The 27,668-nt window shown below is 45.9% G+C and overlaps 1 protein-coding gene across 1 annotated transcript in view; it reads left to right on the top strand.

Moving 5' to 3' along the window:
- LOC138511196 (gamma-secretase subunit APH-1A-like) overlaps positions 1 to 27,668 on the top strand; it is a 240,900-nt gene that overhangs the window by 95,716 nt on the left and 117,516 nt on the right. Inside the window, exon 3 of the mRNA XM_069626715.1 lies at positions 27,507 to 27,580. Within this exon, the coding sequence (XP_069482816.1) occupies positions 27,507 to 27,580 (74 nt within the window). The remainder of the gene's footprint in view (positions 1 to 27,506; positions 27,581 to 27,668) is intronic.

Genomic DNA, 27,668 nt, shown 5'->3' with positions numbered 1-27,668 from the left:
AGGTAGCATGGATAGAGTGGATCAGTCGGAAGCAAGGAGAACGCTACACGTACTGTAGCAAAGGCAGCATGGATAGAGTGGACCATTCAGAAGCAAGGAGAATGCTACACATACTATATCAAAGGCAGCATGGACAGCATGGATAGAGTGGACCAGTCGGAAACAAGGAGAAAGCTACACCCGTGATTTTAGCAAGATGGAAACTGCCACACACGCCATTTTAGCAAGAAGAGAACTGCTACACCTGAGATCTAAGCAAGATCTAAGCAAGAAGAAAACTGCTACACCTGCGATCTTAGTAAGACGAAAACTGCTACACCCACGATCATAGCAACAAGAAAACTGCCACACCCGTGATCTTAGCAAGACAAAAACGGACACACTTGCGATTTTAGCCGGGCCATCTTAAGCACTATTGGGGCCCGGGGCACACACATCTTTGGGGACCCCCTCCACCAATAGAAATGAATTAAGGGATCCGGTATATCTGGTCATGCCCTCCCCCACCCTATGTCATGATCACAACTTGTATCTCGATATGCTGCCTCGCAGTGATCAAAATAAGCATGGGTACTCCCTTTCATTTCTCTTACCCCATTCCTTCTTGCTGTGATCAGAATAGTCGTTTCAAGGTCAACATAAGCAGCTGATGCCAAGGGTACTTGTGTTCTCCTAGCATGGGTACAGAACACTTCATCAATAGCAGCCATGAAGGTATATGGACTGTCGCATAAATGCAGGTAATCAAGCATATGAAAAAGCTGCACATAGCCCAGAATAGACGGAGGACTCAGATTAGCAAGAGAGCAAAAGTGCTCAAGCATGGATAGAGTGGATCAGTCGGAAGCAAGGAGAACGCTACACCTACTGTAGCAAAGGTAGCATGGATAGAGTGGATCAGTCGGAAGCAAGGAGAACGCTACACCTACTGTAGCAAAGGTAGCATGGATAGAGTGGACCAGTCGGAAGCAAGGAGACTGCTACACGTACTGTATCAAAGGTAACATGGATAGAGTGGATCAGTTGGAAACGAGGAGAAAACTACACATACTGTATAAGAGGTAGCATGGATAGAGTGGACCAGTCGGAAACGAGGAGAAAGCTACACGTACTGTATGAAAGGTAGCATGGATAGAGTGGACCAGTCGGAAGCAAGGAGAACGCTACACGTACTGTAGCAAAGGTAGAATGGATAGAGTGGGCCAGTCGGATGCAAGGAAAAAGCTACACATACTGTAGCAACGGTAGCATGAATAGAGTGGACCAATCGGAAGCAAGGAAAATGCTACACGTACCGTAGCAAAGGCAGCATGGATAGAGGGGACCAGTCGGAAGCAAGGAGAAAGCTACACACACTGTAGCAAAGGTAGCATGGATAGAGTGGACTAGTCGCAAGCAAGGAGAACACTACACGTACTGTAGCAAAGGCAGCATGGATAAAGAGGACCAGTCAGAAACAATGAGGAAAGCTACACATACTGTATCAAAGGTAGCATGGATAGAGTGGACCAGTCAGAAGCAAGCAGAACACTACACGTACTATAGCAAAGGTAGCATGGATAGAGTGGACCAGTTGGAAGCAAGGAGAAAGCTTCACGTACTATAGCAAAGGCAGCATGGATAGAGTGGACCAGCCGGAAACAAGGAGAAAGCTACACGTACTGTATGAAAGGTAGCATGGATAGAGACGACCAGTCGGAAGCAAGCAGAACGCTACACGTACTATAGCAAAGGAGTGGACCAGTTGGAAGCAAGGAGAAAAGTAGCATGGATAAAGAGGACCAGTCGGAAGCAAGGAGAACGCTACATGTACTGTAGCAAAGGCAGCATGGATAGAGTGGACCATTCGGAAGCAAGGAGAACACTACACATACTATATCAAAGGCAGCATGCATAGAGTGGACCAGTCGGAAGCAAGGAGAAAGCTACACCTGTGATTTTACCAAGAAAACTGCCACACCTGTGATTTTAGCAAGACGGAAACTGCCACACACGCCATTTTAGCACGAAGAGAACTGCTACACCCGAGATCTAAGCAAGATCTAAGCAAGAAGAAAACTGCCCACCTGCGATTTTAGCAAGAAGAAAACTCTCACACCCGCAATCTTAGCAGGAGGAAAACTTCCACATCTGTGATTTTAGCAAGAAGAAAACTGCCACACCCGTGATCTTAGCAAGACAAAAACTGACACACTTGCGATTTTAGCAGGGCCATCTTAAGCACTATTGGGGCCCGGGGCACACACATCTTTGGGGACCCCCTCCACCAAAAGAAATGAATGAAGGGATCTGGTATATCTGGTCATGCCCTCCCCTACCCTATGTCATGATCACAACTTGTATCTCGATATGCTGCCTCGCAGTGATCAAAATAAGCATGGGTACTCCCTTTCATTTCTCTTACCCCATTCCTTCTTGCTGTGATCAGAATAGTCGTTTCAAGGTCAACATAAGCAGCTGATGCCAAGGGTACTTGTGTTCTCCTAGCATGGGTACAGGACACTTCATCAATAGCAGCCATGAAGGTATATGGACTGTCGCATAAATGCAGGTAATCAAGCGTATGAAAAAGCTGCACATAATCCAGAATAGACGGAGGACTCAGATTAGCAAGAGAGCAAAAGTGCTCAAGCATGGATAGAGTGGATCAGTCAGAAGCAAGGAGACAGCTACACGTACTATAGCAAAGGTAGCATGGATAGAGTGGACCAGTCGGAAACAAGGAGAATGCTACACGTACTGTATCAAAGGTAGCATGGATAGAGTGGACCAGTCGGAAACTAGGAGAAAACTGCACATACTGTATAAGAGGTAGCATGGATAGAGTGGACCAGTCGGAAATGAGGAGAAAGCTACACGTACTATAGCAAAGGTAGCATGGATAGAGGGGATCAGTCGGAAGCAAGGAGAACGCTACACGTACTGTAGCAAAGGTAGAATGGATTGAGTGGGCCAGTCGGATGCAAGGAAAAAGCTACGCGTACTGTAGCAACAGTAGCATGAATACAGTGGACCAATCGGAAGCAAGGAGAATGCTACACGTACTGTAGCAAAGACAGCATGGATAGAGTGGGCTAGTCGCAAGCAAGGAGAATGCTACATGTACTGTAGCAAAGGCAGCATGGATAGAGGGGACCAGTTGGAAGAGAGGAGAAAGCTACACATACTTTAGCAAAGGTAGCATGGATAGAGTGGACTAGTCGCAAGCAAGGAGAACATTACACTTACTGTAGCAAAGGCGGCATGGATAAAGAGGACCAGTCAGAAACAATGAGAAAGCTACACATACTGTATCGAAGGTAGCATGGATAGAGTGGACCAGTTGGAAGCAAGGAGAAAGCTTCACGTACTATAGCAAAGGCAGCATGGATAGAGTGGACCAGTCGGAAACAAGAAGAAAGCTACACGTACTGTATGAAAGGTAGCATGGATAGAGTGGACCAGTCGGAAGCAAGCTGAACGCTACACGTACTATGGCAAAGGAGTGGACCAGTTGGAAGCAAGGAGAACAGTAGCATGGATAGAGTGGACCAGTCGGAAACAAGGCGAAAGCTTCACGTGCTGTAGCAAAGGCAGCATGGATAGAGTGGACCAGTTGGAAACGAGGAGAAAGCTACACATACTGTATCAAAGGTAGCATGGATGGAGTGGACCAGTCGGAAGCAGGGAGAAAGCTACATGTACTGTAGCAAAGGTAGCATGGATTGAGTGGACCAGTCGGAAACAAGGAGAAAGCAACAAATACTGTATCAAAGGTAGCATGGATAGAGTGGACCAGTCGGAAGCAAGGCGCTACATGTACTGTAGCAAAGGCAGCATGGATAGAGTGGACCAGTCGGAAGCAAGGAGAAGGCTACACGTGCTTTAGCAAAGGTAGCATGGATAGAGTGGATCAGTCGGAAGCAAGGAGAACGCTACACATACTATATAAAAGGCAGCATGGATAGAGTGGACCATTCGGAAGCAAGGAGAAAGCTACACCTGTGATTTTAGCAATACGGAAACTGCCACACACGCCATTTTAGCAAGACGAAAACTGCCACACTCGAGATCTTACCAAGAAGAAAACTGCCACACCCGAGATCTAAGCAAGATCTAAGAAAGAAGAAAACTGCCACAACCGAGATCTAAGCAAGAAGAAAACTGTCACACCCGCGATCTTAGCAAGAAGCAAGCTGCCCTACCCCGAACTAAGCAAGAAGAAGACTGGCACCCCAGAGATCTTAGCACAACAAAAACTGTCACACCCGCGATGTTAGCAGGAGGAAAACTTCCACATCTGTGATTTTAGCAAGAAAACTGCCACACCCTCGATCTTAGTAAGACGAAAACTGCTACACCCACGATCATAGCAAGAAGAAAACTGCCACACCTGCGATTTTAGCAAGAAGAAAACTGCCACACCTGTGATCTTAGCAAGACAAAAACTGACACACTTGCCATTTTAGCAGGGCCATCTTAAGCACTATTTGGGCCCGGGGCACACACATCTTTGGGGACCCCCTCCACCAATAGAAATGAATTAAGGGATCCGGTATATCTGGTCATGCCCTCCCCCACCCTATGTCATGATCACAACTTGTATCTCGATATGCTGCCTCGCAGTGATCAAAATAAGCATGGGTACTCCCTTTAATTTCTCTTACCCCATTCCTTCTTGCTGTGATCAGAATAGTCATTTCAAGGTCAACATAAGCAGCTGATGCCAAGGGTACTTGTGTTCTCCTAGCATGGGTACAGGACACTTCATCAATAGCAGCCACAAAGGTATATGGACTGTCGCATAAATGCAGGTAATCAAGCATATGAAAAAGCTGCACATAACCCAGAATAGACGGAGGACTCAGATTAGCAAGAGAGCAAAAGTGCTCAAGCATGGATAGAGTGGATCAGTCGGAAGCAAGGAGAACGCTACACCTACTGTAGCAAAGGTAGCATGGATAGAGTGGATCAGTCGGAAGCAAGGAGAACGCTACACCTACTGTAGCAAAGGTAGCATGGATAGAGTGGACCAGTCGGAAACGAGGAGAAAGCTACACATACTGTAAAAGAGGTAGCATGGATAGAGTGGACCAGTCGGAAACAAGGAGAATGCTACACGTACTGTATCAAAGGTAGCATGGATAGAGTGGACCAGTCGGAAACTAGGAGAAAACTGCACATACTGTATAAGAGGTAGCATGGATAGAGTGGACCAGTCGGAAATGAGGAGAAAGCTACACGTACTATAGCAAAGGTAGCATGGATAGAGGGGATCAGTCGGAAGCAAGGAGAACGCTACACGTACTGTAGCAAAGGTAGAATGGATTGAGTGGGCCAGTCGGATGCAAGGAAAAAGCTACGCGTACTGTAGCAACAGTAGCATGAATACAGTGGACCAATCGGAAGCAAGGAGAATGCTACACGTACTGTAGCAAAGACAGCATGGATAGAGTGGGCTAGTCGCAAGCAAGGAGAATGCTACATGTACTGTAGCAAAGGCAGCATGGATAGAGGGGACCAGTTGGAAGAGAGGAGAAAGCTACACATACTTTAGCAAAGGTAGCATGGATAGAGTGGACTAGTCGCAAGCAAGGAGAACATTACACTTACTGTAGCAAAGGCGGCATGGATAAAGAGGACCAGTCAGAAACAATGAGAAAGCTACACATACTGTATCGAAGGTAGCATGGATAGAGTGGACCAGTTGGAAGCAAGGAGAAAGCTTCACGTACTATAGCAAAGGCAGCATGGATAGAGTGGACCAGTCGGAAACAAGAAGAAAGCTACACGTACTGTATGAAAGGTAGCATGGATAGAGTGGACCAGTCGGAAGCAAGCTGAACGCTACACGTACTATGGCAAAGGAGTGGACCAGTTGGAAGCAAGGAGAACAGTAGCATGGATAGAGTGGACCAGTCGGAAACAAGGCGAAAGCTTCACGTGCTGTAGCAAAGGCAGCATGGATAGAGTGGACCAGTTGGAAACGAGGAGAAAGCTACACATACTGTATCAAAGGTAGCATGGATGGAGTGGACCAGTCGGAAGCAGGGAGAAAGCTACATGTACTGTAGCAAAGGTAGCATGGATTGAGTGGACCAGTCGGAAACAAGGAGAAAGCAACAAATACTGTATCAAAGGTAGCATGGATAGAGTGGACCAGTCGGAAGCAAGGCGCTACATGTACTGTAGCAAAGGCAGCATGGATAGAGTGGACCAGTCGGAAGCAAGGAGAAGGCTACACGTGCTTTAGCAAAGGTAGCATGGATAGAGTGGATCAGTCGGAAGCAAGGAGAACGCTACACATACTATATAAAAGGCAGCATGGATAGAGTGGACCATTCGGAAGCAAGGAGAAAGCTACACCTGTGATTTTAGCAATACGGAAACTGCCACACACGCCATTTTAGCAAGACGAAAACTGCCACACTCGAGATCTTACCAAGAAGAAAACTGCCACACCCGAGATCTAAGCAAGATCTAAGAAAGAAGAAAACTGCCACAACCGAGATCTAAGCAAGAAGAAAACTGTCACACCCGCGATCTTAGCAAGAAGCAAGCTGCCCTACCCCGAACTAAGCAAGAAGAAGACTGGCACCCCAGAGATCTTAGCACAACAAAAACTGTCACACCCGCGATGTTAGCAGGAGGAAAACTTCCACATCTGTGATTTTAGCAAGAAAACTGCCACACCCTCGATCTTAGTAAGACGAAAACTGCTACACCCACGATCATAGCAAGAAGAAAACTGCCACACCTGCGATTTTAGCAAGAAGAAAACTGCCACACCTGTGATCTTAGCAAGACAAAAACTGACACACTTGCCATTTTAGCAGGGCCATCTTAAGCACTATTTGGGCCCGGGGCACACACATCTTTGGGGACCCCCTCCACCAATAGAAATGAATTAAGGGATCCGGTATATCTGGTCATGCCCTCCCCCACCCTATGTCATGATCACAACTTGTATCTCGATATGCTGCCTCGCAGTGATCAAAATAAGCATGGGTACTCCCTTTAATTTCTCTTACCCCATTCCTTCTTGCTGTGATCAGAATAGTCATTTCAAGGTCAACATAAGCAGCTGATGCCAAGGGTACTTGTGTTCTCCTAGCATGGGTACAGGACACTTCATCAATAGCAGCCACAAAGGTATATGGACTGTCGCATAAATGCAGGTAATCAAGCATATGAAAAAGCTGCACATAACCCAGAATAGACGGAGGACTCAGATTAGCAAGAGAGCAAAAGTGCTCAAGCATGGATAGAGTGGATCAGTCGGAAGCAAGGAGAACGCTACACCTACTGTAGCAAAGGTAGCATGGATAGAGTGGATCAGTCGGAAGCAAGGAGAACGCTACACCTACTGTAGCAAAGGTAGCATGGATAGAGTGGACCAGTCGGAAACGAGGAGAAAGCTACACATACTGTAAAAGAGGTAGCATGGATAGAGTGGACCAGTCGGAAACAAGGAGAATGCTACACGTACTGTATCAAAGGTAGCATGGATAGAGTGGACCAGTCGGAAACTAGGAGAAAACTGCACATACTGTATAAGAGGTAGCATGGATAGAGTGGACCAGTCGGAAATGAGGAGAAAGCTACACGTACTATAGCAAAGGTAGCATGGATAGAGGGGATCAGTCGGAAGCAAGGAGAACGCTACACGTACTGTAGCAAAGGTAGAATGGATTGAGTGGGCCAGTCGGATGCAAGGAAAAAGCTACGCGTACTGTAGCAACAGTAGCATGAATACAGTGGACCAATCGGAAGCAAGGAGAATGCTACACGTACTGTAGCAAAGACAGCATGGATAGAGTGGGCTAGTCGCAAGCAAGGAGAATGCTACACGTACTGTAGCAAAGGCAGCATGGATAGAGGGGACCATTCGGAAGCAAGGAGAAAGCTACACCTGTGATTTTAGCAATACGGAAACTGCCACACACGCCATTTTAGCAAGACGAAAACTGCCACACTCGAGATCTTACCAAGAAGAAAACTGCCACACCCGAGATCTAAGCAAGATCTAAGAAAGAAGAAAACTGCCACAACCGAGATCTAAGCAAGAAGAAAACTGTCACACCCGCGATCTTAGCAAGAAGCAAGCTGCCCTACCCCGAACTAAGCAAGAAGAAGACTGGCACCCCAGAGATCTTAGCACAACAAAAACTGTCACACCCGCGATGTTAGCAGGAGGAAAACTTCCACATCTGTGATTTTAGCAAGAAAACTGCCACACCCTCGATCTTAGTAAGACGAAAACTGCTACACCCACGATCATAGCAAGAAGAAAACTGCCACACCTGCGATTTTAGCAAGAAGAAAACTGCCACACCTGTGATCTTAGCAAGACAAAAACTGACACACTTGCCATTTTAGCAGGGCCATCTTAAGCACTATTTGGGCCCGGGGCACACACATCTTTGGGGACCCCCTCCACCAATAGAAATGAATTAAGGGATCCGGTATATCTGGTCATGCCCTCCCCCACCCTATGTCATGATCACAACTTGTATCTCGATATGCTGCCTCGCAGTGATCAAAATAAGCATGGGTACTCCCTTTAATTTCTCTTACCCCATTCCTTCTTGCTGTGATCAGAATAGTCATTTCAAGGTCAACATAAGCAGCTGATGCCAAGGGTACTTGTGTTCTCCTAGCATGGGTACAGGACACTTCATCAATAGCAGCCACAAAGGTATATGGACTGTCGCATAAATGCAGGTAATCAAGCATATGAAAAAGCTGCACATAACCCAGAATAGATGGAGGAATCAGATTAGCAAGAGAGCAAAAGTGCTGAAGCATGGATAGAGTGGATCAGTCGGAAGCAAGGAAAACGCTACACCTACTGGAGCAAAGCTAGCATGGATAGCGTGGACTAGTCGCAAACAAGGAGAACACTACACGTACTGTAGCAAAGGCAGCATGGATAGAGTGGACCAGTTGGAAGCAAGGAGAACGCTACACATATTATATCAAAGGCAGCATGGATAGAGTGGACCAGACGGAAGCGAGGAGAACGCTACACGTACTGTACCAAAGGTAGCATGGATAGAGTGGACCAGTCGGAAGCAAGGAGAACGCTACACGTACTGTAGCAAAGGTGGCATGGATAGAGTGGACCAGTCGGAAACAAGGAGAACGCTACACGTACTGTAGCAAAGGCAGCATGGATAGAGTGGACCAGTCGGAAGCAAGGAGAACGCTACATGTACTGTAGCAAAGGTAGCATGGATAGAGTGGACCAGTCGGAAGCAAGGAGAACGCTACACGTACTGTAGCAAAGGTAGTAGATGCACATTAGAAGCTACCAGGATGGTGTCCGTAGCCACATACACTGAGATTAAAAGAGGTACATGATTTTAAAGTAGTTTTGCCATTAGATAGCAAACACGTGGCTGTGGTGTGCAGTATATCAATGCTCACTATTATCATAGAGGAAGCAACATTATAGCCAGTGAAACCATTACTGAGGCTTTTCTGAAAAGCGTATCATGAGATCCAAATAACTGGGTGACAATTCTGAAAGGTTTAGGGGCTGGCAGTTTTGACAGGTTAGGCAAGATTAAATGAGATGGCCAGGATCACACATTGGTTAAGTGGTGACACTGGGATTTACGCCGGCTCTCCGCTTTCTGCACTTTACCAGATTCTTCTCCTGTTCATACCGTGAGCTAAATAATCCAGTTGTATACGAAAGTACACAAATCAAATAAACCAAATGACATTTTTCACAATTAAATGTTATAGAAGCGATTTATGCAAAATGGGAATGATTTCAGCTTCAACATGCACCAGCATGATCATCAAGGGAAGTGAACCAGCACCAGCATGATCATCAAGGGAAGAGAACAAGCACCAGACTAATCATCAAGGGAAGTGAACCAGCACCAGCATGATCATCAAGGGAAGTGAACAAGCACCAGCCTAATCATCAAGGGAAGTTAACCAGCACAATCATCAAGGGAAGTGAACCAGCACCAGCCTAATCATCAAGGGAAGTGAACCAGCACCAGCCTAATCATCAAGGGAAGTGAGCCAGCACCAGCCTAATCATCAAGGGAAGTGAGCCAGCACCAGCACAATCATCAAGGGAAGTGAACCAGCACCAGCCTAATCATCAAGGGAAGTGAACCAGGACCAGCATGATCATCAAGGGAAGTGAACAAGCACCAGCACAATCATCAAGGGAAGTGAGCCAGCACCAGCACAATCATCAAGGGAAGTGAACCAGCACCAGCCTAATCATCAAGGGAAGTGAGCCAGCACCAGCCTAATCATCAAGGGAAGTGAACCAGCACAATCATCAAGGGAAGGGAACCAGCACAAGCCTTATCATCAAGGGAAGTGAACCAGCACCAGCCTAATCATCAAGGGAAGTGAACCAGCACAATCATCAAGGGAAGTGAACCAGCACCAGCCTAATCATCAAGGGAAGTGAACCAGCACCAGCATGATCATCAAGGGAAGTGAACCAGCACCAGCCTAATCATCAAGGGAAGTGAACCAGCACCAGCATGATCATCAAGGGAAGTGAACAAGCACCAGCCTAATCATCAAGGGAAGTGAACCAGCACAATCATCAAGGGAAGTGAACCAGCACCAGCACAATCATCAAGGGAAGTGAACCAGCACAATCATCAAGGGAAGTGAACCAGCACCAGCCTAATCATCAAGGGAAGTGAACCAGCACCAGCCTAATCATCAAGGGAAGTGAACCAGCACCAGCCTAATCATCAAGGGAAGTGAACCAGCACCAGCCTAATCATCAAGGGAAGTGAACCAGCACCAGCACAATCATCAAGGGAAGTGAACCAGCACCAGCCTAATCATCAAGGGAAGTGAACCAGCACAATCATCAAGGGAAGTGAACCAGCACAAGCCTAATCATCAAGGGAAGTGAACCAGCACCAGCCTAATCATCAAGGGAAGTGAACCAGCACAATCATCAAGGGAAGTGAACCAGCACCAGCCTAATCATCAAGGAAAGTGAACCAGCACCAGCATGATCATCAAGGGAAGTGAACCAGCACCAGCCTAATCCTCAAGGGAAGTGAACCAGCACCAGCATGATCATCAAGGGAAGTGAACAAGCACCAGCCTAATCATCAAGGGAAGTGAACCAGCACAATCATCAAGGGAAGTGAACCAGCACCAGCACAATCATCAAGGGAAGTGAACCAGCACAATCATCAAGGGAAGTGAACCAGCACAAGCCTAATCATCAAGGGAAGTGAACCAGCACCAGCCTAATCATCAAGGGAAGTGAACCAGCACAATCATCAAGGGAAGTGAACCAGCACCAGCCTAATCATCAAGGAAAGTGAACCAGCACCAGCATGATCATCAAGGGAAGTGAACCAGCACCAGCCTAATCCTCAAGGGAAGTGAACCAGCACCAGCATGATCATCAAGGGAAGTGAACAAGCACCAGCCTAATCATCAAGGGAAGTGAACCAGCACAAGCCTTATCATCAAGGGAAGTGAACCAGCACCAGCCTAATCATCAAGGGAAGTGAACCAGCACAATCATCAAGGGAAGTGAACCAGCACCAGCCTAATCATCAAGGGAAGTGAACCAGCACCAGCATGATCATCAAGGGAAGTGAACCAGCACCAGCCTAATCATCAAGGGAAGTGAACCAGCACCAGCATGATCATCAAGGGAAGTGAACAAGCACCAGCCTAATCATCAAGGGAAGTGAACCAGCACAATCATCAAGGGAAGTGAACCAGCACCAGCACAATCATCAAGGGAAGTGAACCAGCACAATCATCAAGGGAAGTGAACCAGCACCAGCCTAATCATCAAGGGAAGTGAACCAGCACCAGCCTAATCATCAAGGGAAGTGAACCAGCACCAGCCTAATCATCAAGGGAAGTGAACCAGCACCAGCCTAATCATCAAGGGAAGTGAACCAGCACCAGCACAATCATCAAGGGAAGTGAACCAGCACCAGCCTAATCATCAAGGGAAGTGAACCAGCACAATCATCAAGGGAAGTGAACCAGCACAAGCCTAATCATCAAGGGAAGTGAACCAGCACCAGCCTAATCATCAAGGGAAGTGAACCAGCACAATCATCAAGGGAAGTGAACCAGCACCAGCCTAATCATCAAGGAAAGTGAACCAGCACCAGCATGATCATCAAGGGAAGTGAACCAGCACCAGCCTAATCCTCAAGGGAAGTGAACCAGCACCAGCATGATCATCAAGGGAAGTGAACAAGCACCAGCACAATCATCAAGGGAAGTGAACCAGCACCAGCACAATCATCAAGGGAAGTGAACCAGCACAATCATCAAGGGAAGTGAACCAGCACCAGCCTAATCATCAAGGGAAGTGAACCAGCACCAGCCTAATCATCAAGGGAAGTGAACCAGCACCAGCCTAATCATCAAGGGAAGTGAACCAGCACCAGCCTAATCATCAAGGGAAGTGAACCAGCACCAGCACAATCATCAAGGGAAGTGAACCAGCACCAGCCTAATCATCAAGGGAAGTGAACCAGCACAATCATCAAGGGAAGTGAACCAGCACCAGCACAATCATCAAGGGAAGTGAACAAGCACCAGCACAATCATCAAGGGAAGTGAACCAGCACCAGCCTAATCATCAAGGGAAGTGAACCAGCACAATCATCAAGGGAAGTGAACCAGCACCAGCACAATCATCAAGGGAAGTGAACCAGCACCAGCCTAATCATCAAGGGAAGTGAACCAGCACCAGCCTAATCATCAAGGGAAGTGAACCGGCACCAGCCTAATCATCAAGGGAAGTGAACCGGCACCAGCACAATCATCAAGGGAAGTGAACCAGCACCAGCCTAATCATCAAGGGAAGTGAACCAGCACAATCATCAAGGGAAGTGAACCAGCACCATCCTAATCATCAAGGGAAGTGAACCAGCACCAGCCTGATCATCAAGGGAAGTGAACCAGCACCAGCCTAATCATCAAGGGAAGTGAACCAGCACCAGCCTGATCATCAAGGGAAGTGAACCAGCACCAGCCTAATCATCAAGGGAAGTGAACCAGCACCAGCCTAATCATCAAGGGAAGTTAACCAGCACCAGCCTAATCATCAAGGGAAGTGAACCAGCACCAGTCTAATCATCAAGGGAAGTGAACCAGCACCAGCCTAATCATCAAGGGAAGTGAACCAGCACCAGCCTGATCATCAAGGGAAGTGAACCAGCACCAGCCTGATCATCAAGGGAAGTGAACCAGCACCAGCATGATAATCAAGGGAAGTGAACCAGCACCAGCCTAATCATCAAGGGAAGTGAACCAGCACCAGCCTAATCATCATGGGAAGTGAACCAGCACCAGCCTAATCATCAAGGGAAGTGAACCAGCACCAGCCTAATCATCAAGGGAAGTGAACCAGCACAATTATCAAGGGAAGTGAACCAGCACCAGCACAATCATCAAGGGAAGTGAACCAGCACCAGCACAATCATCAAGGGAAGTGGACCAGCACCAGCCTGATCATCAAGGGAAGTGAACCAGCACCAGCCTAATCATCAAGGGAAGTGAACCAGCACAATCATCAAGGGAAGTGAACCAGCACCAGCCTAATCATCAAGGGAAGTGAACCAGCACCAGCCTAATCATCAAGGGAAGTGAACCGGCACCAGCCTAATCATCAAGGGAAGTGAACCGGCACCAGCACAATCATCAAGGGAAGTGAACCAGCACCAGCCTAATCATCAAGGGAAGTGAACCAGCACAATCATCAAGGGAAGTGAACCAGCACCAGCCTAATCATCAAGGGAAGTGAACCAGCACCAGCCTAATCATCAAGGGAAGTGAACCAGCACCAGCCTGATCATCAAGGGAAGTGAACCAGCACCAGCATGATCATCAAGGGAAGTGAACAAGCACCAGCCTAATCATCAAGGGAAGTGAACCAGCACCAGCCTAATCATCAAGGGAAGTGAACCAGCACCAGCCTAATCATCAAGGGAAGTGAACCAGCACCAGCACAATCATCAAGGGAAGTGAACCGGCACCAGCACCAGCCTGATCATCAAGGGAAGTGAACCAGCACCAGCCTAATCATCAAGGGATGTGAACCAGCACCAGCCTAATCATCAAGGGAAGTGAACCAGCACCAGCCTAATCATCAAGGGAAGTGAACCAGCACCAGCCTGATCATCAAGGGAAGTGAACCAGCACCAGCCTAATCATCAAGGGATGTGAACCAGCACCAGCCTAATCATCAAGGGAAGTGAGCCAGCACCAGCCTAATCATCAAGGGAAGTGAACCAGCACCAGCCTAATCATCAAGGGAAGTGAGCCAGCACCAGCACAATCATCAAGGGAAGTGAACCAGCACCAGCCTAATCATCAAGGGAAGTGAACCAGCACCAGCCTAATCATCAAGGGAAGTGAACCAGCACCAGCCTAATCATCAAGGGAAGTGAACCAGCACCAGCCTGATCATCAAGGGAAGTGAACCAGCACCAGCCTGATCATCAAGGGAAGTGAACCAGCACCAGCATACTGTTTGATGTGATCTTAAAATATTGTATCTGTGTTTCTCTGTTGTATTTGAAAGCTTTGAACACCCCAATAAAACGCTTGTGAAATTGTTAATTATAAACATGCTGAAAAACCTCTGAATTGGTCGAAACAAGCAAACCGTTTTTGTGTCAAATGAGCAGACCTTAAAATATGCCTGCCAGAGGCCTGCAATAACTGAGCTGCTTTCCTCTGTCTAGAACCCCTTCCACTAAAATTGGCTACATAAAAAAGCATAAAAAGAAAGATTAGAAGATGGTGTAATGAATACCACCAGTTTGTGAGAAGGCACAACCTTTCACAAAAGACAGCACAGTAATGTCTGTAATATGATGGTTTGTCCAGGATCACTGTATCGTCTGCTGGCAAAGCCAGGATACAAGCATGAACGCTTTGGTTCCAGACTTTGTTGGGTACCTAATCGCCTCTCCTGACTCTCATTTTATGCTCATGATTGCAGGTGGCTGCCTATATTTTTCACCTCCCCATCTGAACAAACCAATTATTAGATCATCACCATACTGAGGCCATGTTTGTTTTTATAGCAACTACTTTCGGGTGCAGGTACATTGCTGATAATAGCACTTATTGTGCTACAAAACAAAGTACATATACATGCAGGTTTAGCAACTTCAGACATGGGAAAGGCTGAGTCGGCCTTGCTGGAACTTGGTATTGTAATCTTGCATATGAACACAGATCTCTGCAGTGAGTGTGCAACACACTGAGCTATCTTCCGGACTGTGGCAGCACTATATCAGTATGCATTTCAACTTTGGCTAATGCACATGCACAGAAGGGTGATAATGGTACAGGAGTTGCGTCGTAGTGAACACACACACTAGGTTTACCACAGTAGGCATGCCAGAATGAATTGATCAGAGCCCAATCAAACATACAGGCAGTAGGTTTAGAGCCCCAGCAGCAAGCCATAACATATCCTGACATGCACTAATTAAGTGCGAACAATGGGAACAATGGGAACTGGCTTCTTTAGCTCAGGTAGCCTTGTGGGGCCTGTCTCGAAGGTGGGGGCCCGGGGCAAGTGCCCCTTTTGCCCTCCAATAAAAACGTCTTTGCATCTTAGCATGAAGAAAAGTGCCGGACCCGCGTGTACCCGCGTGCCCTCCTGCTTACAGCACACCTAGAGCGAACCCTTAAACCTGCGCCTATTTCCTAAAATAATTAGCCAGCCACGTCTTCAAAGATGGCTTCAACAGCAGGACTCTGGAACGCCACACGTCTTCCCTTTGCGCCCATACTGCTGGCACCTGTGGCATGATACCCCCTTGTCTGTCTTGTATAGCCAACACCAGGGGTGAAATGCTAAACAAATAAACAAAAAAATTACAAAAAGTGGGGCAACTCATTATCATACACGATGGGATGTGACGTTACCAGAAATTACTATATCAAGGTGAATATGCACATTTCATTACATTGGGTTTGAATAAGCATCCAAATTGCACAGGTCAAATGAGCATTTGCCTTTCATAAAATCAACATACAAAAAACAAGAGAGGATATTTTCTTCTAATAAAATTTGAAAATGTTAAAAGGTGTGTACGTTTCAATCCCCAAGAATCAACTCCAATGTTTTCCATGAAGAGTACAGCCTGGAAATGTGACTTTTCACCTTTACTTGTGCGTACTTTTTCACCAGGTTTTATGGTGTGGTGAAGTGCCTTATCGGTAAACCTGCTGAGGCGTTTCAAAAGATAGTCAAAGTGTCTTTGGGGGCTCAGGGGGCAGCGTCCGACCTCTGAAATAAGTCGGGGGAAGCCGTCGACCCGCTCGACTTGATCCCTGGCTAACATGTATGAATTTTTTTATGGGAATCTACAACTGGTCTATAACCCACCTTTGGGCGAGGTCTGGTCAGGGCTTTAAGTGGGCCGGGGCCTGCCAGGGCTTAGCCCTGGCAGGCTCCGAAATGTCGTTTTGAGGTGGGGCTCTGCCAGGGCCCCCTAATCACCCCTGGCATCCCCGGCCACTACATGAAAAGGCTTGTTTTTCTAAAATCTGAAGCTCTCGCTCATGTGTGAGAGCTTGAGGCTTCAGGAAAAAAATGCCTTTCATGTAATGGTGGCGCTGAACCTGCGAGGCATCCCTTTAAGCAGGAGATGCCTGTGGGCCGGCGCCACCATTATGGAGAAAACATGAGGCCACTGGAAGCAAAGGCCTTGTTTCCTAAATCCTGAAGCTCCTGCGCATTTGCAGGAGTTTCAGTCTTTAGGAAAAAGATCTCAGCTTCCAGCAGCCTCATCCTTTCAGCCTTAATGGTGACGCTGCCCCTCCCTTGCTGATCTCTACAAAAGGCTGCCTGGCAGGGGTTTCAGTAGCCCATTGATCTGGGGCTCGTCAAGGGGGCGTGGCCTAAAGGGCCAGTAGGCGACCCCCCTCCACCACCGTCAGGCCACGCCTCCTCGATAAGCCCCGGCTCATTTTGTAGTGCCACTTAATGCACTGGGTCTGGTAGACAGTGGGAGCACAGCTCGAGTAATTTTCTTTCTTTTAAATTGTGTTTTGTGGGTTTTTCATTTTACACAAAACAAAGTACAACCGAACAGTTCCTACAACCCCCTTTCCACTCTCCACTCCAACCAACCCACCCCCTGTCCCCATCGTCACTGAATTTTAAAATCGCTTTGCAGGTACGCCAGAGCCATCCCCCAGTCCCACCTAAAAGCCTCATTTGCTCATTGGAGTCCCTACATGACCCATTCCATCGCCAGGAACTGTGGGTTTCAAAATAAGGGAGTGGAGACAAACGGATTAGTTGATGGGGGGGGGGCCCTTGTGCCAAGAAAGAGTCCCAGGCATCCACCACTGTTGATAAAATGCGACTTATGTGCGCGTGGGATGGTCTATCCACACTGTTCAGCCACAGGGCGCCCTGCTGCAACGGAGTAGCGACCACCACCCTGTCCATTCTTATTCAGATTTTGGGCATGTCCCCCGTAAGTCATTCCCCTATGACCCTTAATTGGGCTGCCTTGAAATTCTAATAATAGAAGTAAGGTAACCCCATTCCCCCACCGTGACTTGCAGCCAATGAGATCTTAATTTTATCCAGGCTATACGGCCAAGCCATGATATATAGAGGGGGTTCCATCGAAGCATAATACAGCGTATAAATCATCTAATGATTTAGTAATGGTACCTCCCAGGTACTGGATTCCCTATGGAATGGTGAATAGCTTTCAATGCGCTCTTTCCGCTCACGCCTCAGAGATAAATTCAGTATTTCCTATTTCTGTTTAACTATTTGCCCTGCCACCTTGCCCATATGTTCCAGCTCCTCCCCCATTGCTTCCAGTGAGGCCTCCGGCTCCGTTAATGTCAGTAGCATGTCGTCCGCGTAAGCCATGATTATTTTAACCCTATCTCTTGAGCAGCGTCAGCTGCTTGGATTTTCAACAGAAAGGGTTCCAATAGAGCATATAGTAGCAGAGATGGGGGGCACCCTGCTTACTATCCCTCATCCGGGGGATCTGCCTAGAGAGATTCCTGTTAATGGAAAGCCTCATTGAGGGTGAACCATAGTTTGCTCTTATCATTTGCAAGAATTTGTGTCCAAACCCCATATGTGCCAGTGACTGGGATAGGAATGCCCATTCAACTCGGTGGTAAGCCTTCTCAGCGTCTAATGTGACCACGACCAACAGTGTGTGTGTGATCTCAGTTTTCTCAATTAAATGGCAGACCCTTTGGATATTAGCGATTGTTTGCCTCCCAGGAATAAATCCTGCCAGGTCAGGGGTTATCCGGCTAGAAAGTAGCAGAGTCGATCTTTGAGCCAGGATTTTAGTGTATATGTTGGCGTCCATATTATTTAAGGCTATGGGTCTGGATGACCCACAGTTAGTGGGATCTTTACACGGTTTTGGGAAAATGACAATTTTCTCCTCTCCATAGACCTAGTGATCGACCCCTTCGTCCTGGAAGTGTTAAACACACGTGTCATACTAGGCACTGCCGAGATCTAAATTTGTTATAAAACAAAGCAGGGTAACCGTCTGGCCTGGCACCTTGTATTTCTATTTTGTATTTTGTTGTTTATATAGCGCTTTACTCCAAAGCGCTTTACAGCATAAAAACCAGAAAACATCATACATGGAACATAGAAGCAATAAAATATACATGATTAAAACCAGAAAAACAGCATGTGGAACAATTTGCATTTGGATATGAAGAGAAGAGGAGAGGTATGGGAAGGAGAAAAGGGAGTAGAGAGAGTAGAAGGGAGTGTGAAGATCATAGGGGAGACGGGGAGCGATAAAGGAACAGGAAGATGGAGTGGGGAGGAGAAAGAAGAGGAGGAAGGGGAGAGTAGTAAGGGAGGGGGTGAATGAGTGATTTTAAGGAGGAACGGAAGGAGGAATAGGTGGACATGGAGCGGATACAGAAGGAAGGGAGTTCCAATGTAGGGGGGCAAGGAGCTGGAAGGAGCGGAAACGAGAAGAGGCACAAGGAGGTGGGGGAACAGAGAGTAAAAAGAGATCAGCAGAGCGTAGGGAGCGAGAGGAGGCACAGAGGTCATGAAGAGATTTAAAAACGAGATAAGAAGTGGAATTTAAGTTGGGGGTGGAAGGGAAGCCAGCCTAGGTTGGAAAGTGAATCAGAGATGGAATCATGGGGAGAGAGAAGACGGAAGGTACGGATGGCAGAGTGGTAGGGGGATTTAAGGGGGGGGGGTTGAGATGGGAAGAGGGGAGACCAAAAAAGAGAGAACAGTAGAAGAGGCGAGAAAAGATGAGGGAAGAGATTAAGAGTTTGGTAGCATGGAAAGTGAGAGAGGAACAGACTTTACGGATATTAAAGAGGTGATAGCGACAAGAGCGAGTAGTAAGTGAAGGAAAGGGAAGAGTCAAAGTAGATTCCTAGATTCCAGGCATGAGCGGATATAGGAAGATCTCACCTTGTTGAGAGGAAGAGATTTAATCGCCTCCTCCAATCCTTCAACCCGAATGTCCCCTTACAGTCCTCGATCTCCGTGTTTTTTAATTGTTGGAGCTGAACAGAAGTCACGTAGGCCAAATGTGCTTTCTCGTCCGGGGTGTCCAATGAGTATAACCTCTCATAATATACTGGGCAGGATTCTACTATCGCCTCATTCTCTGTGACCAATTCCCCTATCTCAGAGGTTATCTTGGGTATAGTTTGGGACGCCCTCTTTTCTTTGAATTCTTGAGCCAGCAGACAAGCAACCTTATTCACACCCATATAATTCTTTGCAAACAGGAGGGACTCCTCTTTTCTGCTCTGAGTGCGAAGGAGGTTTAGGTGACCCTGAGTGTGTTGGAATAACCTATGTAGCAATTAAGTCTATTTCGAGACTACTGCGTGCCTGATCCTCTAGAACCCTCTCCAACTGTGCCCACTGCTTCTCGTGCATGACCTTTATCGCAATCGGTTCCCCTCTCAAAACTGCCTTGAAGGAGTCCCACACGATCTCTTGACTGATGTGGGAGGTCATTTTCTTCAAAGTATTATTCTATTTTCCCACCTATCATCTCTGTAATGATCTGGTCCTTTAAAATCTCACTAGGGAACTCTCACCCCCACAGTCTCCCTCTATCCCTGGGGGTGCTGAAAGTAATTTTCAGGTGCGTGTTATCTGACAGCGACATTGATCCCACTTCCAGTCCCTTCACCATCCCCATTAGCCAAGGCGTAACCCAAATATAATCAATCCGAGACATTGATGTGTGCACATGGGAGAAGTAGGTGTAACCCTTTTTCGTCGCCCTTCAGCACCCTCCAACCGTCCCTGAGTTTCAGCCACTCACACATGTCTTTCAGTGCCTTAGAAGTGGCTTGCGAATACTGGAACCCATGCAAGGTTAAAATCTCCCGCTAGTACAGTTCCCCCTCTGCAAATATGTTCAGCAGAGTGAGAACGCCACCCACAAATCTCTCCTCGCTGATATTGGGGGCATACACTCTGGGCCGGTGCAAGGAATTTTGACACTCTAGGCAAACTTTCAGATTGTCCCCCCCCCTTACCTCCCCACTCCAGGTCCTCGATCGGATCAAGACAGAGAAGTTAATTTTAGAGGAACTTATGTTTAACCCTGGCCTGGGAGAGTGGCACAACCCCACCCCGCAGCTGCCAGGATCCTGTCCTGGAATTTAAAGACCATCAAACCAGCCTAAGAAACGCGATTTAAACAACTCCACTATGCCATATAAAGAAGAAACGGAGGTTTCAGTGAACGTCCCAGCCGTAACCCAGGTGTCCTGAACTGACCAACAGTAAAGCAGTGTCACCATGTCTGCCTCAAGGACTTTGAAAGGTGCTCTATAGACAAGGAGCTTGCGACTGCTTTGAAAAAAAGGATGAATGTGGCATCGGACATGCTTGCCCGGATCAGGGACAGGGGAGGAGCTTTCTGCCACACCGCTCCCGTCAAATATAAATTCTTCCAGTTTGGTGATCCTCCATTTAACACTGTGTTCAAAGTCTAACAAGAAATAAAGCTTTGCTAGTTTCTACCAGTACTGAAGCACAGCCCTTCTTTTGTGTCAGCTCCCAGTGAGCCCCCCAGCCTCCCGCTGGTACCCTATTATCTGGCCCCTGGCACAAAAAGCTGCCTCTGCTACTGACTCACTCACATGGCATGCCCCTATTCCATGTGCACACACACATTCTCTCTTCCGCGCGCACCCACACACAAAGATGCATGTATACACTCATTCTCCCCCTTCCATACACACATCACACTCCCAACACACCTACTTTTTTCTTTCTTTTAATCTTGCCTCATCACATGCCGATGGTGTATAAAATGCATGCTGGCATTTTTCAACCACTATCCTCACCTGCTGCTGGTGGCTGCTTACATTTCTGATAGAAAATGTTGCATTAGCGAGTGCTGCACAAATCTTGGCGAGTAAGAAGACTTGCAAAAAGCCATCATTATGAACAGAATTCCTGACCACTCCTAATTGTCTAGCAAAGTTGTGAAGCATAGCATGTAATCACTGCCCTCTAAAGCCAATCATATGCACAGGTGAAAGAAACGCTCTTAGGGGGTGAGCGCGGGTTCCCAAAAACCTATCCAAGTGCATTTCCAAATGTATGTAACTGTCAGCGGGGGCATTTCCATTGCAGACTCCTTATTGAGCAAGATGCAGGGCAAGCTGCGCTCAACATCAGCTGAAGTGTAAACCAGCCGAGTAACAATTACAACCCCAGCTGCCAGTGCCAGTTACACAGAAAACCCGTACACATTGGGCCTCTTTACCAGGTTGGTGGTCTGGTAACAACGGTACCGGTATGCTTGTCGGTACCATTATTACCGGACCGGCAAACTCAGAGTTATGCCGCGGGTGCCTTTCATTCTGGCAGGTCTGCGGTGTCCAGTCATATTTTCGAATGCAATATTTTCGAAAGTCAAAATGTCGAAAATATTTATTCGAAAATAATAATGTCGAATTACAAAAAAGTCGAATTTTTTTCGAATTAATGTTAATACAAGGTAAGTGTTTATATATGTTTTATTATGCATTTTTGAACATTGATATTATTAACCATGTTTTATTAAGTATTTTTGAACGTTAATAGTATATACCATGTAATACCTTGCTTAAATATATATATATATATATATATATATATGTATATAGGTTAAATATATATTTATTTTAAAGTTGAATTTTAAATAAATAAATAACAAATTGCAAACTGTTAACATTGAACTTTTAGTATACTTTTTCTCCAATAGATGGCGCTATTGTTTAAGAAATGAGATTGTTCATTTTGTTTATATATGGTAATTGAATTCTACGTAAGGTTGCTTTACTCTACGTATGCGTAGGCGCCATTTTTATAGTTCATTCTTGCAGCGTTTCCATCGCATTCGGGTCTCCGTGCTTTCGTGTGGATTTCTTTTTGGATTTTCAAGGTTTTTCACCCTTTTCCATGGATGCAATGGATTTTTTTTACTGGATTCGATGGATGTATTGGTTTTTCCGAGCTATGGATTTTTTTTCGGGTTGGATCGTGGATTTTTTTTCATGGACTTTCTTGGATTTTCAACTTTTTTTCTTTTCCGGATTTCACTTTTATGGATCGCACATGTGGATTTTTTTGTTTTTTTGGATGGTATTTTTCCCTGGATTTCTTTTTGGATTTTGGGTTCCTTGGATTTTGCTGCTTGGTGCTTTTTACGGTTACTGCTTGGATTTGTCATGGTGGATTGGTGATTCCTCAAAAACGTGAGTATTTTTAACATTTTAAATTATACGCTATTGAATCTAGGTAGTTGTCTTTGTCATTTTCATTAAAATTACGTACTATTTGCTCAAGGCGTTGTTCATAGTCTCTGTATTTTTTCTTTTTTAACTCTGTGTTTGCGAGGGAAATCGCTTGCGAGACTCGAAATTCCTAATGTGATTGTTCATTGTTTAATTCTTTCAAAAAATGCCACAAATTGGGATTACTTGTGTTGAAAGTTTTATTAATACGGCTGTGCCATCCCTCAAGTGAATTGTTTGTTCTAGGTCACCCTTCCAAGGTAGCTTTGTAGCAATTCCATAAGTTTATATTGTATTTTGGCCTTCTTTTGGTGCCATTCCTAGTTAATTGTCCAATCCATGTATTTTCCATGTAATCTAACATGTCCGAATTTTCTTCCTCATGATTTTTAAAATAGTCAGTGTCAATTAAATGTTCATAGAAATTTATAACCTGATCTTCTTTCACAAATGCTAATCCGAATAGTTTTTTTATGTTATGTTGGAAAGTGCTGTCGTCTGTGTATTTACTACTTAGTTCAAGTTATTGCAGTTTTTTCCATATCGACTGAGTAAAATGAAAAAAGCAGCCTTGTATGCTAGAATCAGGGTATATTGAAGAAAATGCCTTAATCTGTGCTAATTCAAAATCCATGATTATGTTTTTGGGTTTTGAATCTGGTACAGTGTCCTTGATTTTGTTCAACATGATTCTGTAGGTTTCTTCATTTTTTTTGGGCATTAAAACATAAACAAGTGGAATTAGTTTGTTATTTATTGTTCCATGTATTGAATAAAATTGTTGGAAGGGGTTCGGGCATGCTTTGAAAGTTGCGTCACCTTGCCACTGGACACTTTCACTTAGATGTTTGAAATTGGTCGCAGTTGAAAATATCAACATTTTTTCGTCTCTTACTTCAACGGTAGAATGGTGGAAATTTTCTCCATTAGCTGTCACTCTAAACACTTCTGGTATGGTGATGTCATTGTATGTTGTAGGTGCTGGTGGCAGATTTTCCTTTTGCTGTTTCTTGCGGTTTACTGTTCGTTGCATATGTTTTTCACTAGGCATCTGTGCAGATATGTGTGAAGGTAACGTGTCACATACTGTTGATATTACCAAACAGCTTGCCTGTCAGGGGTTTTCTATTGCCTTTCTTTTTAGCTCTTGGAGAGTTTGTTTTATTACTATATTTGTCTTGTCCGGTAGATAGTTGTGTTCTCCGTTTATTTTTGTATTGGAACATTCAACTATGACTCGTGCGGCACATTTTGATCGTCCGTATTCAATGCATTTCCAATACGAGCGTTCATTTTTTTCCAATTCCTTATTATAAATGTATCCATTCAAAACCAGCTGTTTTCCGCCTTTTTGCGAGGCTATGTATTCAACCCTTTCTGTCATTTTCAATCTAAAATAACGGAAAAAAATGTTTTACTATGTTTGCCATACACTAATAATAATATATTTTTCAATTTAAATATCTAGTTACATATTTTTTGTTATATTACCTGATTGTTTGCCTGACGTAGCCGAATCGAATCCTCTGTAGTTCACTCTGACTCTGGTCCTGTCAGGTAATGATAGTTGTCCACAACCGTCATCTGTTCCTTTTGTGTTTAGGCAAGGTTCTTTACTCGTGGGTGTCACCTATTGGCTTAACCCTTACTACTCTTGATTCTATGGGGTTTTCGTTAGTCATAATGTACTTTATTTACAGATTGGCAAATGGTTATGTGTTGGTGGTCGAGAGGGGGGTGGGAGTGTTTCGACGTAGAGGTAAGGGGGGGTTGGGAGGGTAACCCCCACCCCCCATAAAAACGCACGATTACCAATACTTCACATCTGTATGTTAGTACTATTGTTCGACTTTTTTTCGACATTTTTGTTTCGACTATTTGACTTTTCCTATTATATTTATATATTTTCCACATATTTGTTTTCGACATTCTTTTTTCGACATTTTTGTATTTTGGTATTATGTTTTCGACATTATGACTATAAACCCAGGTCTGCCTGGGCAGAGTGAAAGGCACCCGCGAGCACTGCATGCCTGTAGCACCGGCACCTTTATGAACAATGCCGGTGCTACAGGCATCCCCATTGAGCCCTATGGGGCTGAAATGGGAATGGGGATCTACCGGCACCCACGAAAGGGCAATTACCAGGTCTGGCGGGTCGGAATACCCCAGTAATTGCCCATTCGCGGGTGTCGGACCTTCATGCCGGTATGAAGGTAGCCTTGCCGCTCTTACCGGCACGGCTACCTTCAACCTTGTAATGAGGCCCACTGACAGCCTTGTTTGGGTGTATTCTGTGGAAGTTGAGCCCTGACAGCAAGAAGACTCATTTTCAGAGGGCCTAAAGCAGAAGAAAGATTTGCTCAATCATTGGTAACATGTGGGCGACGAAGCGGAGGGAGTTTGAATATACAAGGGTAAACATCTCCCTCATACTCACCCGATCATAGATAGGAGGCCAAAGTAAGTAACTCGATGGTGCCATACTGTTTTCCTAGTCCTGCACGCTGCACCCTCATTCAATGAAACTCAACTCTGTTCTGGGGGTTTGGACTTGTTTAATGCTAACTGGAGCAAAGCAGCACCGAATAGCCTTCAATCCACAACCTTCCATTTTCTCCACTTGCTCTTTCTCTACTCTGTCCCAATTTGTCTATTGCCGACCCGAGACGAGAGCCAGAACAATTACAAATCAATAGGGCACCTCACCTGCCTGTGCGCGCGTCTGAATCTCTCTCTGGGGCATGTCCGCCACCCAGAGCCCAATGGCGGCAGGTTGTGCAGGATGGGCCATGACCGTTCCACCAAAAGAAGGACATTCACACAACCCTCGCAAGGGCAAGTGCAGTGCTAATGCACAGGTGCAGCCTGAGGCCTTGCGCACAGTAGAGCTTCATGCGCACTCCCCCACCAGACCCGAACCTCACAGTGCCTACTGTGCTTCCTGCTGCAGCAGGCACAGTGCCGCCTTCAAGTAGTCGAGACAACTCTCTCTCTGTTTCTCTCTCTCTCTCTATAGAGAGAGAGAGAGAGAGAGAGAGAGAGAGAGAGAGAGAGAGAGAATAATAAATATATGTATACAAAAAATGTATAAGTGGCAATTGCCTTCAGCAGCATTTACCGGTGTAACATTTTCACATTATAGGCAAGCGCCTAACCTTCTCTAGTGGTAGCACCGGCCCTGCATACACTGTCGCCAGCATTTATAGCTGGTGATCAATTCTAGCTTGAACAGAAAGGTATCAGCCTTCCTTGATTGCCAATGTGTGGAGGATCTGTACGTTTAGGGAGTCTTTGAAAGCCACTAGCACCCCGCATGCCTTATTCTGTGCTTTAGCCTTCTAAACTCGGGAGTAACAGCGTTGCCGTCCCACGGCTTGATCCTACACCGAGTGTGTGAAATCTACAGGGCGAGGATCAATACAGCCCTGTCGCCTGTCCTTGCACTTCATCGGGAGGTAGTAGCAGATGGTGTCCAGGAGCCGTTGATGTAATTCCGGGCTTGGGAGGTAGGGATCATCACAGTTTATTAGGAGGGAATAGGGGGACAGCCCCAAGATTACGACCACTCTCGACTGGCCACCATCTTGAGGTCAGCTAGAGTCCTTTATGATGTCACTCGGAACGTCACACCATAGTCGAAAGCTACCCATCTATAATTGTATGCTGTGTATGCCCCTTCCTGCATCCCTTTACCACCTCCCCATAAAGCAAAATTGCAGGGGGTGGAGAGAAGGAAGTATGGGGGATTATATACAACATAAATACATCCCAGAATCCCCTTTCCCCTAGCCCCACAGTAAGCAAAAAAGGCGAAAAATGATACATTCCATATTAGTCTGCCTTGAGGTCACAATAGGAGGGCACAGCGTTCAGATAGGGGAAATAGTTGCAAGGCCTGACACAACACAATCAATAAGTAAATGATCTTAGATTTGTAAATTTGGTTTTCGAAAATTCCACATGTCTGCAAGATCCTGCAGGATCTTCCTTGCAAGAATGGGCATCACCTGGAAAGCACTGGGATAGCAAAGGGGATTGGGTGGATCCTTATTCCCAAAGAAGGGAACTCTGGCTCGGGTGTAATGGGTCTTGCTCTGTGTTTTCATCAATAGAAAATTGAAATTGGCATATTTAGCTGACCTATACTAAGTAATCCCATTTTATTTCCAGTTTCTTTTAATAGAGGGTCCCCACATATCCTCAGCCACACTGGACACCACCCACCCTTCATACTGCCATATATATGTATACGTGAAGGACCATGGGCACAATTAAAGACACACACTGTCCACGTACTGTTTTGATTTAGAAAACAAGTCAAGTCATGCAATACTCTGCACCAACCACTAGAAGTCGGTGTATGCAAAGCATATGAATCCAAGCAGATACAAGCATCAGAAAGACTATTGCAGGTATGTAATATTTTTCATCTCCCTCATGATAACTTGGTTATGCTTCTTTTGAACATGTAATAATTTTTCTGAAACATCAGTAATGCTTTATGAAGGTATGGTATACTCAGTTCAACAATCTGGACCTCCCATATCCTTAACTGAAAACTGTGTCTGACCATATTTCCGTCACACAATAAGTCTCCACACTGACGTCTGCTGCTATGTGATTGACCTTTGCTATTGATCATACGTCAAACATCATTGACCCTGCATACGACCCTTGTGCAGGATTCCACTTGGGTGTGATTGCTTGTGAACAAGTTGTCTTCTCTCCCACAGGAAGGCGAATGAAGGTCTTGTAGCTCTGAGTGACAACGGCCTCTCTCCCATCTCCATCCAACAGATGGCCTATGGTGAGTTGCCAGATGCTTCTCTAGTGACATTGCAGTGAGCGGGCGATCAAGTCCAGCTTTTCCACCTTTTGCTGGAGTACTTGTTGGA

This window comes from Ambystoma mexicanum, chromosome 6p (assembly GCF_040938575.1).
Source record: "Ambystoma mexicanum isolate Mex_15411 chromosome 6p, UKY_AmexF1_1, whole genome shotgun sequence".
In the NCBI taxonomy this organism is placed as follows: domain Eukaryota; kingdom Metazoa; phylum Chordata; class Amphibia; order Caudata; family Ambystomatidae; genus Ambystoma; species Ambystoma mexicanum.
The sequence above is the reverse complement of the archived record's forward strand: the minus strand, read 5'-3'. Positions and strand labels throughout refer to the sequence as shown.